We start from the raw sequence: 17,153 nt of genomic DNA, 5'->3' as shown, positions 1-17,153 counted from the left end.
AACATGCATCCTGTTTGCAACAAGGCACTAAAGTAATACTGCAAAAAATGTGGCAAAGCAATTCACTTTTTGTCCTGAATACAAGACGACATTGAAAGTTCCTGAGTGGCTTCGTTAAAGTTGACTTAAATTGGCTTGAAAATCTATGGCAAGACTTGAAAATGGCTGTCTAGCAATGTCCAACAACCAACTTGACAAAGCTTGAATAATTGTTTAAAGAATAATATGCAAATATTGAACAATCCAGGTGTGCAAAGCTCTTAAGAGACTTACCCAGAAAGACACAGCTGTAATCACTGCCAAAGGTGATTCTAACATGTATTGACTCAGGGGTGTGAATACTTATGTAAATTAGATTTCTGTATTTAATTTTCAATAAATTTGCTAATATTTCTACAAACATGTTTTCACTTTGTCATTATGGGGTATTGTGTGTAGACAGGTGAGAGAAAAAAATCAATTTAATCAATTTTGAATTCAGGCTGTAGCACAACAAAAAGGGGAAAAAGTCAAGAGGTATGAATACTTTCTGAAAGCACCGTGTACGCTGAGTGTGTTACCTATGTTGCTGTCCTTCCAGTACTGGGCTAGGTGTTCTCCCATGGCTCTCAGAAGGTGTCTGTATTCTTTAGCGTCCGCAAAGTCCTGCTTGTTGTGAGTGGGCTCCAGAACCAGGTATGGGACATCTACTACCCCCACAACACCCCCACACGCCCTGCACACACACACACTTCATTAGAAAGCATTTCTGGTCATCACACTGGTCACAGACACTAGCCAATAAGAGAGGACTGTGTGTGTGTTACTCACATTCCTCCCTCCAGCTGAGGTCCAGTCTTCTCGTACATCTTGATGAGGCGAGAGCAGTTATACACAAACATCCCATCCAGGTCTCTCTGCTCAATGTTCACCCCAAAGATAAAACTCAGCTCCTTAGGGTCCTTCAATGCTCTGGGGGAGGGAGAGAGAGAAGTGTTAAAGTTGTATAGTTTATCTTGACTTTTATTCGTTTATAAAGTTTGTTTGTGAAGTTTAATATTATGACTGACTTCTGTTTGGACTCCTGAATCTTCTTCTTCACTTCTGCCTCCCGACGAAGCATCATGGCACCCTCCTGAGCCTTACGCAACATGACCTGGGAGGAGACAGAGACCGAGAGAGGGGGATTTGAATAAGGGAGGAGAGGAGTCAGACTATTGGGTCAAGATATTGGTAATCTTGCAGAGCGGTGTGCGTGTGTTGGTTCTTACCCGTGATTCTCTGGACATGTCGTCTCCCAGTCTGGTCTCCAGAGACAGACTTTTGCTCTCCGCCTCGCGAGCCTTCTCCTCCGCTGGAACACACACAGTCAGAGGGGGGAGTAGGTTCTAAAGGCAGACCTGGTTCTCTGTCTGTGTGATTTACCTATCTTGGCCAAGAGATCTATGTGTGTGTGTACCTTGCCCAGGTGATCTGTGTGTGTGCATGCATGTATTTGGGAAACTCACCTAACTTAGCGAGGTGATCAGCCTTTTTTACTTCCTGCTCAGCGCGGGTCTTGAATCGAGTCGATGTGTATTTATATACCCTGAGACAGACAGACACACACACTTAGTTGAATGGACAAACAGGACTTCGAGACTCCTGTCTAGAGAGATCGCTCTCTCAAAAGTATGTGGACACCTGCTCGTCGAACATCTCATTCCAAAATTATGGGCATTAATATGGAGTTGGTCCCACCTTGGCTGCTATAACAGCCTCCACTCTTCTGGGAGGGCTTTCCACTAGATGTTGGGGGAGACTTGCTTCCATTCAGCCACAAGAGCATTACTGAGGTCAGGCACTGGATGTTGGGCGATTAGGCCTGGCTCGCAGTCGGCTTTCCAATTCATCCCAAAGGTGTTTGATGGGGTTGAGGTCAGGGCTCTGTGCAGGCCAGTCATGTTCTTCCACACCAATCTCGACAAACCATTTCTATATGGACCTCGCTTTGTGCAAGGGGGCATTGTCATGCTGAAATAGGAGAGGGCCTTCCCCAAACTATTGCCACAAACTTGGAAGCACAGAACCGTCTAGAATGTCATTGTATGATGTAGTGTTAAGATTTCCCTTCACTGGAACTAAGGGGCCTAGCCCAAACCATGAAAAACAGCCACATACCATTATTCCTCCTCTACCAAACTTTACAGTTGGCACTATGCATTGGGGCAGGTTAGCGTTCTCCTGGCATCCGCCAAACCAAGATTAGTCTGTCGGACTGCCAGATGGTGAAGCGTGATTCATCACTCCAGAGAACATGTTTCCACTGCTCCAGAGTCCAATGGCGGCGAGCTTTACACCACTCCAGCCGACGCTTGGCATTGCGCATGGTGAACTTAGGCTTGTGTGTGGCTGCTCGGCCATGGAAACCCATTTCATGAAGTTCCCAACGAACAGTTCTTGTGCTGACGTTGCTTCCAGAGGCAGTTTGGAACTCGGTAGAGTGTTGCAACCGAGGACAGACTATTTTTATGCGCTACGTGCTTCAGCAATCGGCGGTCCCGTTCTGTGAGCTTGTGTGGCCTACCACTTCACGGCTGAGCCGTTGTTGCTCCTAGACGTTTCCACTTCACAATAACAGCATTTACAGTTGCCCGGGGCAGCTCTAGAAGGGCAGAAATTTTATGAACTGACTTGTTGGAAAGGTTGCATCCTATGACGGTGCCACGTTGAAAGTCACTGAGCTCTTCAGTAAGGCCAATTTACTGCCAATGTTTCTATGGATATTGCATGGCTGTGTGCTCGATTTTATACACCTGTCAGCAACGGGTGTGGCTGAAATAGCCAAATCCACTAATTTGAAGGGATGTCCACATACTTTTGTATGTATGCATATAAGTATATGTATGTATATAGACATATATACACACACACACACACACAAACACACACACACATATATATATATATATACACACAAACACATATACATATATATATGCATACATATGTATATACAGTTGAAGTCCGAAGTTTACAGACACCTTAGCCAAATACATTTAAAAACTCAGTTTTTCACAATTCCTGACATTTAATCCTAGTAAAAATTCAGTTTTAGGTCAGTTAGGATCACCACTTTATTTTAAGAATGTGAAATGTCAGAATAATAGTACAGAGAATGATTTATTTCAGCTTTTATTTATTTCATCACATTCCCAGTGGGTCAGAAGTTTACAAACATTCAATTAGTATTTGGTAGCATTGCCGTAATTCTTTAACTTGGGTCAAATGTTTCGGGTAGCCTTCCACAAGCTTCCCACAATAAGTTGGGTGAATTTTGGCCCATTCCTCCTGACAGAGCTGGTGTAATGGAGTCAGGTTTGTAGGCCTCCTTGCTTGCACACGCTTTTTCAGTTCTGCCCACACATTTTCTATAGGATTGAGGTCAGGGCTTTGTGATGGCCACTCCAATACCTTGACTTTGTTGTCCTTAAGCCATTTTGCCACAACTTTGTTCATTTGGAAGACCCATTTGCGACCAAGCTTTAACTTCCTGACTGATGTCTTGAGATGTTGCTTCAATATATCCACAATTTTCCTTCATCATGATGCCATCTACAGTGGGGAAAAAATATATTTAGTCAGCCACCAACTGTGCAAGTTCTCCCACTTAAAAAGATGAGAGAGGCCTGTAATTTTCATCATAGGTACACGTATGACAGACAAAACGAGAACAAAAAATCCAGAAAATCACATTGTAGGATTTTTAATGAATTTATTTGCAAATTATGGTGGAAAATAAGTATTTGGTCAATAATAAAAGTTTCTCAATACTTTGTTATATACCCTTTGTTGGCAATGACACAGGTCAAACGTTTTCTGTAAGTCTTCACAAGGTTTTCACACAATGTTGCTGGTATTTTGGCCCATTCCTCCATGCAGATCTCCTCTAGAGCAGTGATGTTTTGGGGCTGTCGCTGGGCAACACAGACTTTCAACTCCCTCCAAAGATTTTCTATGGGGTTGAGATCTGGAGACTGGCTAGGCCACTCCAGGACCTTGAAATGCTTCTTACGAAGCCACTCCTTCGTTGCCCGGGCGGTGTGTTTGGGATCATTGTCATGCTGAAAGACCCAGCCACGTTTCATCTTCAATGCCCTTGCTGATGGAAGGAGGTTTTAACTCAAAATCTCACGATACATGGCCCCATTCATTCTTTCCTTTACACGGATCAGTTGTCATGGTCCCTTTGCAGAAAAACAGCCCCAAAGCATGATGTTTCCACCCCCATGCTTCACAGTAGGTATGGTGTTCTTTGGATGCAACTCAGCATTCTTTGTCCTCCAAACACGACGAGTTGAGTTTTTACCAAAAAGTTCTATTTTGGTTTCATCTGACCATATGACATTCTCCCAATCCTCTTCTGGATCATCCAAATGCACTCTAGCAAACTTCAGACGGGCCTGGACATGTACTGGCTTAAGCAGGGGGACACGTCTGGCACTGCAGGATTTGAGTCCCTGGCGGCGTAGTGTGTTACTGATGGTAGGCTTTGTTACTTTGGTCCCAGCTCTCTGCAGGTCATTCACTAGGTCCCCCCGTGTGGTTCTGGGATTTTTGCTCACCGTTCTTGTGATCATTTTGACCCCACGGGGTGAGATCTTGCGTGGAGCCCCAGATCGAGGGAGATTATCAGTGGTCTTGTATGTCTTCCATTTCCTAATAATTGCTCCCACAGTTGATTTCTTCAAACCAAGCTGCTTACCTATTGCAGATTCAGTCTTCCCAGCCTGGTGCAGGTCTACAATTTTGTTTCTGGTGTCCTTTGACAGCTCTTTGGTCTTGGCCATAGTGGAGTTTGGAGTGTGACTGTTTGAGGTTGTGGACAGGTGTCGTTTATACTGATAACAAGTTCAAACAGGTGCCATTAATACAGGTAACGAGTGGAGGACAGAGTAGCCTCTTAAAGAAGAAGTTACAGGTCTGTGAGAGCCAGAAATCTTGCTTGTTTGTAGGTGACCAAATACTTATTTTCCACCATAATTTGCAAATAAATTCATTAAAAATCCTACAAATGTGATTTTCTGGATTTTTTTCCCCTCAATTTGTCTGTCATAGTTGACGTGTACCTGTGATGAAAATTACAGGCCTCTCTCATCTTTTTAAGTGGGAGAACTTGCACAATTGGTGGCTGACTAAATACTTTTTTCCCCCACTGTATTTTGTGAAGTGCACCAGTCCCTCCTGCAGCAAAGAACCCCACAGCATGCTGCTGCCACCCCCGTGCTTCACGGTTGGGATGGTGTTCTTCGGCTTGCAAGCTTCCCCTTTTTCCTCCAAACATAACGATGGTCATTATGGCCAAACAGTTCTATTTTTGTTTCTTCAGACTAGAGGACATTTCTCCAAAAAGTACGATCTTCGTCCCTGTGTGCAGTGGCAAACCGTAGTCTGGCTTTTTTACGACGGTTTTGGAGCAGTGGCTTCTTCCTTGCTGAGTGTCCTTTCAAGTTATGTCGATATAGGACTCGTTTTACTGTGGATATAGTTACTTTTGTACCTGTTTCCTCCAGCATCTTCACAAGGTCCTTTGCTGTCGTTCTGGGATTGATTTGCACTTTTTGCACCAAAGTACGTTAATCTCTAGGAGACAGAACACATCTCCTTCCTGAGCGGTATGACGGCTTCGTGGTCCCATGGTGTTTATACTTGCGTACTATTGTTTGTACAGATGAACGTGGTACCTTCAGGCGTTTGGAAATTGCTCCCAAGGATGAACCAGACTTGTGGAGGTCTACAATTGTTTTTTCTGAGGTCTTGGCTGATTTCTTTAGATTTTCACATGATGTCAAGCAAAGAGGCACTGCGTTTGAAGGTAGGCCTTGAAATACATCCACAGATACACCTCCAATTGACTCAAATTATGTCAATTAGCCTATCAGAAGTTTCTAAAGCCATGACATTATTTTCTGGAATTTTCCAAGCTGTTTAAAGGCACAGTCAACTTAGTGTATGTCAACTTCTGACCCACTGGAATTGTGATACAGTGAATTATAAGTGAAATAATATGTCTGTAAAAAATTACTTGTGTCATGCACAAAGTAGATGTCCTAACCGACTTGCCAAAACTATAGTTTGTTAACAAAAAATTTGTGGAGTGGTTGAAAAACAAGTTTTAATGACTCCAACCTAAGTGTATGTAAACGTCCGACTACAACTGTATATACAGTGGGGGAAAAAAGTATTTAGTCAGCCACCAATTGTGCAAGTTCTCCCACTTAAAAAGATGAGAGAGGCCTGTAATTTTCATCACAGGTACACGTCAACTATGACAGACAAATTGAGGGGAAAAAATCCAGAAAATCACATTGTAGGATTTTTAATGAATTTATTTGCAAATTATGGTGGAAAATAAGTATTTGGTCACCTACAAACAAGCAAGATTTCTGGCTCTCACAGACCTGTAACTTCTTCTTTAAGAGGCTACTCTGTCCTCCACTCGTTACCTGTATTAATGGCACCTGTTTGAACTTGTTATCAGTATAAAAGACACCTGTCCACAACCTCAAACAGTCACACTCCAAACTCCACTATGGCCAAGACCAAAGAGCTGTCAAAGGACACCAGAAACAAAATTGTAGACCTGCACCAGGCTGGGAAGACTGAATCTGCAATAGGTAAGCAGCTTGGTTTGAAGAAATCAACTGTGGGAGCAATTATTAGGAAATGGAAAACATACAAGACCACTAATCTCCCTCGATCTGGGGCTCCACGCAAGATCTCACCCCGTGGGGTCAAAATGATCACAAGAACGGTGAGCAAAAATCCCAGAACCACACGGGGGGACCTAGTGAATGACCTGCAGAGAGCTGGGACCAAAGTAACAAAGCCTACCATCAGTAACACACTACGCCGCCAGGGACTCAAATCCTGCAGTGCCAGACGTGTCCCCCTGCTTAAGCCAGTACATGTCCAGGCCCGTCTGAAGTTTGCTAGAGTGCATTTGGATGATCCAGAAGAGGATTGGGAGAATGTCATATGGTCAGATGAAACCAAAATAGAACTTTTTGGTAAAAACTCAACTCGTCGTGTTTGGAGGACAAAGAATGCTGAGTTGCATCCAAAGAACACCATACCTACTGTGAAGCATGGGGGTGGAAACATCATGCTTTGGGGCTGTTTTTCTGCAAAGGGACCATGACAACTGATCCGTGTAAAGGAAAGAATGAATGGGGCCATGTATCGTGAGATTTTGAGTGAAACCCTCCTTCCATCAGCAAGGGCGTTGAAGATGAAACGTGGCTGGGTCTTTCAGCATGACAATGATCCCAAACACACCGCCGGGCAACGAAGGAGTGGCTTCGTAAGAAGCATTTCAAGGTCCTGGAGTGGCCTAGCCAGTCTCCAGATCTCAACCCCATAGAAAATCTTTGGAGGGAGTTGAAAGTCCGTGTTGCCCAGCGACAGCCCCAAAACATCACTGCTCTAGAGGAGATCTGCATGGAGGAATGGGCCAAAATACCAGCAACAGTGTGTGAAAACCTTGTGAAGACTTACAGAAAACGTTTGACCTGTGTCATTGCCAACAAAGGGTATATAACAAAGTATTGAGAAACTTTTGTTATTGACCAAATCCTTATTTTCCACCATAATTTGCAAATAAATTCATTAAAAATCCTACAATGCGATTTTCTGGAATTCTTTTCTCATTTTGTCTGTCATAGTTGACGTGTACCTATGATGAAAATTACAGGCCTCGCTCATCTTTTTAAGTGGGAGAACTTGCACAATTGGTGGCTGACTAAATACTTTTTTCCCCCACTGTATGTATGTATGTATGTATGTATGTATGTGTATATATATATATATATATATATATATATATATATATATATATATATATATATATATATATATATATATATATATATATATATGTGTGTATATATGTGTGTGTATGTATGTATGTATGTATGTATGTATGTATGTATGTATGTATGTATGTATGTATGTATGTATGTATGTATGTATGTATGTATGTATGTGTGTGCCTCTTTGCTTGGCATCATGGGAAAATCAAAAGAAATCAGCCAAGACCTCAGAAAGACAATTGTAGACCTCCACAAGTCTGGTTCATCCTTGGGAGCAACTTCCAAACACCTGAAGGTACCACGTTCATCTGTACAAACAATAGTATGCAAGTATAAACACCATGGGACCATGCAGACGTCATACCGCTCAGGAAGGAGACGCGTTCTGTCTCCTAGAGATGAACGTACTTTGGTGCGAAAAATGCAAATCAATCCTAGAACAGCAGCAAAGGACCCTGTGAAGATGCTGGAAGAAACAGGTACAAAAGTATCTATTTCCACAGTAAAACGAGTCCTATATAGACATAACCTGAAAAGCCGCTCAGCAAGGAAGAAGCCACTGCTCCAAAACAATCATAAAAAAGCCAGACTACGGTTTGCAACTGCACATGGGGACAAAGATCATACTTTTTGGAGAAATTCCCTCTGGTCTGATGAAACAAAAATAGAACTGTTTGGCAATAATGACCATCGTTATGTTTGGAGGAAAAAGGGGGATTTGCAAGCCGAAGAACACCATTCCAACCGTGAAGCACGGGGGTGGCAACAGCATGCGGTGGAGGTGCTTTGCTGCAGGAGGGACTGGTGCACTTCACAAAATAGATGGCATCATGAGGAAGGAAAATTATGTGGATATATTGAAGCAACATCTCAAGACATCAGTCAGGAAGTTAAAGCTTGGTCGCAAATGGGTCTTCCAAATGGACAATGACCCCAAGCATAATTCCAAAGTTTTGGCAAAATGGCATAAGGACAACAAAGTCAAGGTATTGGATTGGCCATCACAAAGCCCTGACCTCAATCCTATAGAACATTTGTGGGCAGAACTGAAAAAGGGTGTGCGAGCAAGGAGGCCTACAAACCTGACTCAGTTACACCAGCTCTGTCAGGAGGAATGGGCCAATATTCACCAAACTTATTGTGGGAAGCTTGTGGAAGGCTACCCGAAACGTTTGACCCAAGTTAAACAATTTAAAGGCAATGCTACCAAATACTAATTGAGTGTATGTAAACTTCTGACCCACTGGGAATGTGATGAAAGAATAAAAGCTGAAATAAATAATTCTCTCTACTATTATTCTGACATTTCACATTCTTAAAATAAAGTTGTGATCCTAACTGACCTAAGACAGGGAATTTTTACTAGGATTAAATGTCAGGAATTGTGAAAAACTGAGTTAAAATGTATTTGGCTAAGGTGTAGGTAAACTTCCGACTTGAACTGTATATATATATATATATATATACACATACATACATACATACATACATACATACACACACACACACACACACACACACAGTACCAGTCAAAAGTTTGGACACACCTACTCATTCAAGGGTTTTTCTTTATTTTTACTATTTTCTACATTGTAGAATAATAGTGAAGACATCAAAACTATGAAATAACACATATGGAATCATGTAGTAACAAAATAAATGTTAAACAAATCAAAATATATTTTATATTTGAGATTCTTCAATTAGCCACCCTTTGCCTTGATGACAGCTTTACACACTCTTGGTATTCTCTCAACCAGCTTCATGAGGTAGTCACCTGGAATGCATTACAATTAACAGGTGTGCCGAATTGCTGCAAAAAAACCACTACTAAAGGACACCTATAAGAAGAAGATACCTGCTTGGGCCAAGAAACACAAGCAATGGACATTAGACCGTGGAAATTTGTCCTTTGGTCTGGAGTCCAAATTGGAGATTTTTGGTTCCAAAGGTTGTTTCTTTGTGAGACGCGGTGTGGGTGAACGGATGATCTCTGCATGTGTAGTTCCCACCGTAAAGCATGGAGGAGGCGGTGTGTTGGTGCTTTGCTGGTGAAACTGTCTGTGATTTATTTAGAATTCAAGGCACACTTAACCAGCATGGCTACCACAGCATTCTACAGCGATACGGCATCCCATCTGGTTTGGGCTTAGTGGGACTATCATTTGTTTTTCAACAGGACAATGACCCAACACACCTCCAGGCTGTTTAAGGGCTATTTTACCAAGAAGGAGATTGATGGAGTGCTGCATCAGATGACCTGGCCTCCACAATCCCCCAACCTCAACCCAATTGAGATGGTTTGGGATGAGTCGGACCGCAGAGTGAAGGAAAAGCAGCCAACAAGTGCTCAGCATATGTGGGAACTCCTTCAAGACTGTTGGAAAAGCATTCCAGGTGAAGCTGGTTGAGAGAATGCCAAGACTGTGCAAAGCTGTCATCAAGGCAAAGGGTGGCTATTTGAAGAATCTCAAATAGAAAATATATTTTGATTTGTTTAAATAATAATAATAATAACACTTTTTGTTTACTACATGATTCCATATGTGTTATTTCATAGTTTTGATGTCTTCTCTATTATTCTACAATGTTGAAAATAGTAAAAATAAAGAAAAACCCATGAATGAGTAGGTGTGTCCAAACTTTTGACTGGTAGTGTATATAAAAACCTGGGTTTGTAGAGGCAGCAGGACAGTCTCTTGGTCCTGACTTTGTGTCCCTGTATGAAGATCCTCATCCTGGGGTCGATGTAGAGGACAGCAGCATACGCTCGGAACGACCGACGCTCTGGCTTCCTGTATGAGGGAAGCCAGACCTCTGTAGCTCAGCTGGTAGAGCACGGCGCTTGTAACGCCAAGGTAGTGGGTTCAATCCCCGGGACCACCCATACACAAAAATGTATGCACGCATGACTGTAAGTCGCTTTGGATAAAAGCGTCTGCTAAATGGCATATTATTATTATTATTATTAAACACTAGGTAGTCTTCAGGTAACGAGGCACAGAAAAAGCCTTAAATATTTTATTTGAAACGGACTTCCATGCACACACACTAGAGGTATTCACGGATCCACCTGTACCCCAATACCCGGTCCAGGACCCGAGCGGGTCCGGATGCAGAATTCTAAATAATGTCACAAGTCTGGGTCGGATCTGATAGAATTGTTACGGGCCTTGGGTATGTGTAATTTTAACTGACTTGTCCAGAAGGCCCCATACAGATGCGACCGCAACTGCTGCAGGAGAGAGAGAGACATTTTATTATTTATGCTGCTGCTCTTGCTTTTCATGAGTGGCACGTGTAGCTTGCTGTTGTTGTTGGCCAATCATAAGTCATCAAAGTGGCAATAGGCTACAGTCATAGAACCTCAGTGTGAGGCAAAAGTTAGGAGATATCGAATCAATGGAAGACGGAATTAAAATGACGGAATTAAAAGTTAAAGGAGAAGAATAGGCTACAACGTCAAGAGCCAACAGGTAGGCTGCTACTTAATATTCAGAATGGAGTTGTTATTTGTAACTGTAGGATGAGAAAGCGCATGCAATGCAGCCTCAATTAGCCTATCTAACTAATGTTAACTAGCTTCTCCTGGTTTGATGAACTCGGATTGGACCGGGTCTGGATCTAACCAGGTCTATACTGAACGGGTCTAGTTATCCTCGGCTCCGTTCAGAACAGGTCTCTATTTATGCATATCGTGTCCGGGTGGGAAAGCCCCAGGTCCATTTCGGAACAGGTACAACTTTTTGGACCTGTGAAGACCTCTGGTGCACACCATACTTACACTCCCTCTGAGGGGGTCCCAGCCATCAGGATATCCTGGTGGTCTGTCTCCACGTCCAGCTCTGGTTCTCTAGTGTCCATCAACTTCAGGTTATAGATGATCACCAGAGTACCTACAGACACACGGTTAGGATTATAGACGATCAACTACACATACAAGCCAATACACACACACCAACTCAGACGCCCACACACAGCCACACGTCTCACCGCTGCTGCCCTCTATCTTGTTGAACTGTTCCATCAGCTGCTGTTCGTTTTTAAAAGGAGAGTATTTGTAGATGAGCTCCGTCTCTATGGCGAACTTCTCAGGGTCGCCTGTGATTGGCTGTCTGGTCAGCAGTTCCCAGGTGGGCAGGGGTACGATCACCTGACGGGGGAGACAGACCGACAACCTTGAGATACACACAGACACACTTCCCAAGAGGTGATGTTATGATGATGCAGAGTGTCGTTTCAAATAGGTGGACATAGTCAGTAAAGCCTCTTTCAGTAAGTCAAAGGCTAACATGAGTCACAAAATGAATACACTATTTTTTAAGACACTTGACGTGTGACATCACTGGGTCTGCTGGATGGGAGAGTGCCTGCTGCAGCTGACCCCTCACCTCGTCAAGCCCCTCCTCCTCATGGAATGTTCTAGACAGGAACAGGCAGGACAGAGTGTTGTCCTTCTTGGTAAACAGAATAAAGTCTTTCCCAATACGCATGGAACCCCTAGAGAGAAACACACACACTAATGAGGTGGCTCACTTGGTGAGAGCTTGGCGCTAGCAACCCCAAGGGTGCAGGTTCAATCACAGCGGGCATCACATACAAACACTATACAGTCGTGGTCAAAAGTTGAGAATGACACAAGTATTGGTCTTCACAAAGTTCGCTGCTTTAGTGTTATGAGATATTTTTGTCAGATGTTACTATGGTATACTTCATTATAATTACAAGCATTCCATAAGTGTCAAATGCTTTTATTGACAATTACATTAAGTTTATGCAGAGAGTCAATATCTGCAGTGTTGACCCTTCTTTTTCAAGACCTCTGCAATCCGCCCTGGAATGCTGTCAATTAACTTCTGGGCCACATCCTGACTGATGGCAGCCCATTCTTGCATAATCAATGCTTGGAGTTTGTCAGAATTTGTGGGTTTCTGTTTGTCCACCCGCCTCGAGGATCGACCACAAGTTCTCAATGGGATTAAGTTCTGGGGAGTTTCCTGGCCATGGACCCAAAATGTCGATGTTTTGGTCCTCGAGCCACTTAGTTATCACTTTTGCCTTATGGCAAGGTGCTCCATCATGCTGGAAAAGGCATTGGGCGTCACCAAACTGTTCTTGGATGGTTGGGAGAAGTTGCTCTCGGAGGATGTGTTGGTACCATTCTTTATTCATGGCTGTGTTCTTAGGCAAAATTGTGAGTGAGCCCACTCCCTTGGCTGAGAAGCAACCCCACACATGAATGGTCTCAGGATGCTTTACTGTTGGCATGACACAGGACTGATGGTAGTGCTCACCTTGTCTTCTCCGGACAAGGTGTTTTCCAGATGCCCCAAACAATCGGAAAGGGGATTCATCAGAGAAAATGACTTTACCCCAGTCCTCAGCAGTCTAATCCCTGTACCTTTTGCAGAATATCAGTCTGTCCCTGATGTTTTTCCTGGAGAGAAGTGGCTTCTTTGTTGCCCTTCTTGACACCAGGCCATCCTCCAAAAGTATTCGCCTCACTGTGCGTGCAGATGCACTCACACCTGCCTGCTGCCATTCCTGAGCAAGCTCTGCACTGGTGGTGCCCCGATCCCGCAGCTGAATCAACTTTAGGAGACGGTCCTGGCGCTTGCTGGACGTTCTTGGGCGCCCTGACGCCTTCTTCACAACAATTTAACCTCTCTCCTTGAAGTTCTTGATGATCCGATAAATGGTTGATTTAGGTGCAATCTTACTAGCAGCAATATCCTTGCCTGTGAAGCCCTTTTTGTGCAAAGCAATGATGACGGCACGTGTTTCCTTGCAGGTAACCATGGTTAACAGAGGAAGAACAATGATTTCAAGCACCACCCTCCTTTTAAAGCTTCCAGTCTGTTATTCTAACTCAATCAGCATGACAGAGTGATCTCCAGCCTTGTCCTCGTCAACACTCTCACCTGTGTTAACGAAATAATCACTGAAATGATGGCAGCTGGTCCTTTTGTGACAGGGCTGAAATGCAGTGGAAATGTTTTTTGGGGATTAAGTTCATTTTCATGGCAAAGAGGGACTTTGCAATTCATCTGATCACTCTTCATGACATTCTGGAGTATATGCAAATTGCCATCATAAAAACTGAGGCAGCAGACTTTGTGAAAATTATTATTTGTGTCATTCTCAAAACTTTTGACCACGACTGTAAATGTATGTACTGTAGGTTTCTTTGAATGAAAGTGTCTGCAAAGGGGCATTTTTTTATTGTGAGAGAAGATTAAAAGAGTCTCCTACGATTTGAGTCCGTTCCCGTACTGGCCAATGTGAGTGGAATCTGGTGTACGCTTACTGGACTTCCCAAATTGGATCACATGGGTCGCCTCGTCTGAGAGATAAGAGGGAAATATAACCGTCATATATGGTTGACTGTTGCTTACTATGGTATTTCTTATAGCTTATATATAGATACATGGATCAACTCGATTACTGTACATGTCTACTCTAGTCATTTTATTTTGAGTGGAACTCACTGGGGTCCATTCCAGTGCCGTCGTCTAAGAAACACAGCATGTAGCCTCCACGCAAGTCTTGTTTCTTCTCTGTTGGCCACGAGGGGAAGAGACGTTAGACACAGGTTAGATTAGGACGTGGATGAGATCGAAAGCCACGCAGAGGTTAGATACAATAAGGGGAGAGAGTGAGCCTAACACACGGAACTAAGCCTGACATAGATGGCTTTTTCAATAGCTGAAACTAAGCTTTCTAAAATCAGAACTAGTCAATGTCTGGGTGGAGCTTATATTTAAAATCAGCAGTCAGGTAATCATTGGCACTTCAGGTATTCTAGATTGTTGATAGGCAGTGTGTGGTATGTATAGTTTTGTCAGAGGGGTTATAGGTGAGTAATGTAATGTTTCCGTATATATATACACTGAACAAAAATATAAATGCAACACGCAACAATTTCCAAGATTTTACCAAGATACAGTTCATATGAAGAAACAAGTCAATTGAAATTAATTAATTAGGCCCCAATCTATCAATTTCACATGACTGGGAATACAGATATGCATCTGTTGGTCACAGATACTGTACCTTAAACGAAATGGGCCTCAGGATCTCGTCACAGTATTTCTGTGCATTCAAATTGCCATCAATAAAATGCAATTGTGTTTGTTGTCCGTAGCTTATGCCTGCCCATACCATAACCTCACCGCCACTATAGGGCACTCTGTTCACAACGTTGACATCAGCAAACCGCTCGCCCACACGACGCCATACTGGGGCTGTTAAGGCCGGTTGGACATACTGCCAAATTCTCTAAAATGACGTTGGAGGCGGTTTATGGTACCAGCAAGTATGGAACATTTCTGGGATCTTTTATTTCAGCTCATGGAACATGGGACCAACACTTTACATGTTGTGTTTATATTTTTGTTCAGTGTATGTAGATTTGTGTCTATGTACCTGTAGATGAGAACCAATATATTTGTGTGTGTACCTGTGTAGATGTCAATCCGGGTGGCATTGGCATCCCTGCAGGAGATGATTGGCAGGTGACAGACCAATCGGAAGACAGATAAAAACCAGTGTGGTTAGATGTGGTTCCTAGGCTTTTACCTTTTATTTCAGAATACAGTGAATAATAAAACGTATAAAATTCCCACAGGTTTAATCCTGGATCAGTTCACTATTGTTTTGCTGCAATTGACCCCTTGTGATTTACTAACACCTACGCATGATGTCCCACATACATACAAACATTTTAGATGGGTAGAGATAGAAAAGTAGAGAATTGTGGATATGAACAGAGAGAAGTGCATCGTTGGTACCTGGAGTTGTCCACCAGCTCAGCCAGAGCTCCAAACAGGAACTCATGGGTCGTCCTGGAAACAAATAATAACCAACCAATCAACCTACAGTTCTGGTCCCTAAAAAGTTCAATTTCTAAAACGCTTTGCTGAGGTAAGGAGAGTGCATATCAGCAAGCACAATTGCAAGTCAGTGTAAACATCAGTGTGTTTAATATGGGGTTTGGTCCCTGTGAGATCATCAGGCTGGGGTTGGGTAACATCGTGGGAGTTGTGGGGTGTGGCCGACTCATTGGTGAAAGGTGACTGGTGGCGTAATGATTAGTGCTATCAGGATCCTTGGGACATCCCTACCCTAAACCGTTTTACATTTTATCTTCAATGGGGTGACGTCAGAGTTGGGACGTCCCAAGGATACCCTTTAGACTTTTCCGTGGCTTTGGGTTTTTGTTTGAGATTCTCTACTGGAGATGTTAATGTTTATGTGCTTCTGTAGCAAAGGTATTCTGGTAAACTGAGTAACCTTGCTTGAGACCTGAACACACATGCTAGCTCCCAGAAATAATGACAAGGTTTTGGCTCAGTCGGCCAACAGTTATGGACGATTCAGGTTTGAATGCAGTTTGTATCCTTCATCTTTCAGCTGTTCCATTAATTTATTCCAGTGAAGGTATCACATTATCCTTTCATTTTGTTGTTTGAGAGGAATTGCCATAGGCGAGGGTAGAGTCCAGGAAGTAGTACCATGGGCATAAGGTATAAGAGGCTTTAGGAGGCTAAACCTCCCCTACAATAGTTTTAACCTTATTTTTAGATTCCCTCGTTATACCTGCTGTACCTGTTATAATCTCTATCCTCTCCAAACGTGAGAACATAAAAAAATACCCCCGTGGGGATATTATTGCTTGCTCTGACAACCCATGAATGTGGCGTTGATTACGTATCGCCAAAGTTCAACAGCACATTAAGAAGTACAGTATGTGTGTGTTGAAGGGCAGGGGTGTTACGCTTCCTCAAATTAAAATCTCTCATTGCCTGCATCATCAAACATGTACAGTTGGTCTCTGGTGATGCCATGAGTCCTACATAGTCAGGCTATGCCTTACACTTATATTCAATATGATAATTAATGCCCATTTTATGTCAACAGGGCTTTATAACATAACTTCACATCTTGAGGGGGGAGTGTGTTGATCTACAAGTTGCTGCATCTATTTATGTTGCGCTGTTTGATGGTGTTAGTCTCTCTTTCTCAGCCCTAGTCCAAAGTGCATATCTCCTGTCCAGATATCACTCATATCACTGGCCTTCTCTGAGCCCTTAACTGTCCAACAGTAGTTGTTCATGTCGTGTTTTCAGGAAAGTAACAAAAGTTCAGACACTGGACAGCTGTCCTGTATCAGCTGGATTCATCAATGACTTAGATATGTAGGTACCATTAGCAGCCATTTTCAACTTTCTACTCCTCCGCGGTTTGATCATGAAGGTCTTTCATCCATATGATGCAGCAACATTTTGCTGTAAAAAGGCTTTTTAGCATCGTTTCTTTTTATGT

General features: G+C 42.9%; 1 protein-coding gene across 1 annotated transcript in view; it reads right to left on the bottom strand.

The window, feature by feature from the left end:
• LOC311144897 (ATPase MORC2A-like) overlaps nt 1–17,153 on the bottom strand; it is a 38,316-nt gene that overhangs the window by 19,822 nt on the left and 1,341 nt on the right. Inside the window, 13 exon segments of the mRNA XM_084181068.1 lie at nt 561–715; nt 811–951; nt 1,050–1,135; nt 1,251–1,333; nt 1,488–1,567; nt 10,499–10,624; nt 11,614–11,725; nt 11,823–11,982; nt 12,221–12,329; nt 14,082–14,172; nt 14,318–14,386; nt 15,289–15,323; nt 15,620–15,673. Coding sequence (XP_084037194.1) covers nt 561–715; nt 811–951; nt 1,050–1,135; nt 1,251–1,333; nt 1,488–1,567; nt 10,499–10,624; nt 11,614–11,725; nt 11,823–11,982; nt 12,221–12,329; nt 14,082–14,172; nt 14,318–14,386; nt 15,289–15,323; nt 15,620–15,673 — 1,301 coding nt within the window.

This window comes from Coregonus lavaretus (genome assembly GCF_964263955.1).
Source record: "Coregonus lavaretus genome assembly, chromosome: 17".
Taxonomy (NCBI): Eukaryota; Metazoa; Chordata; class Actinopteri; order Salmoniformes; family Salmonidae; genus Coregonus; species Coregonus lavaretus.
The sequence above is the reverse complement of the archived record's forward strand: the minus strand, read 5'-3'. Positions and strand labels throughout refer to the sequence as shown.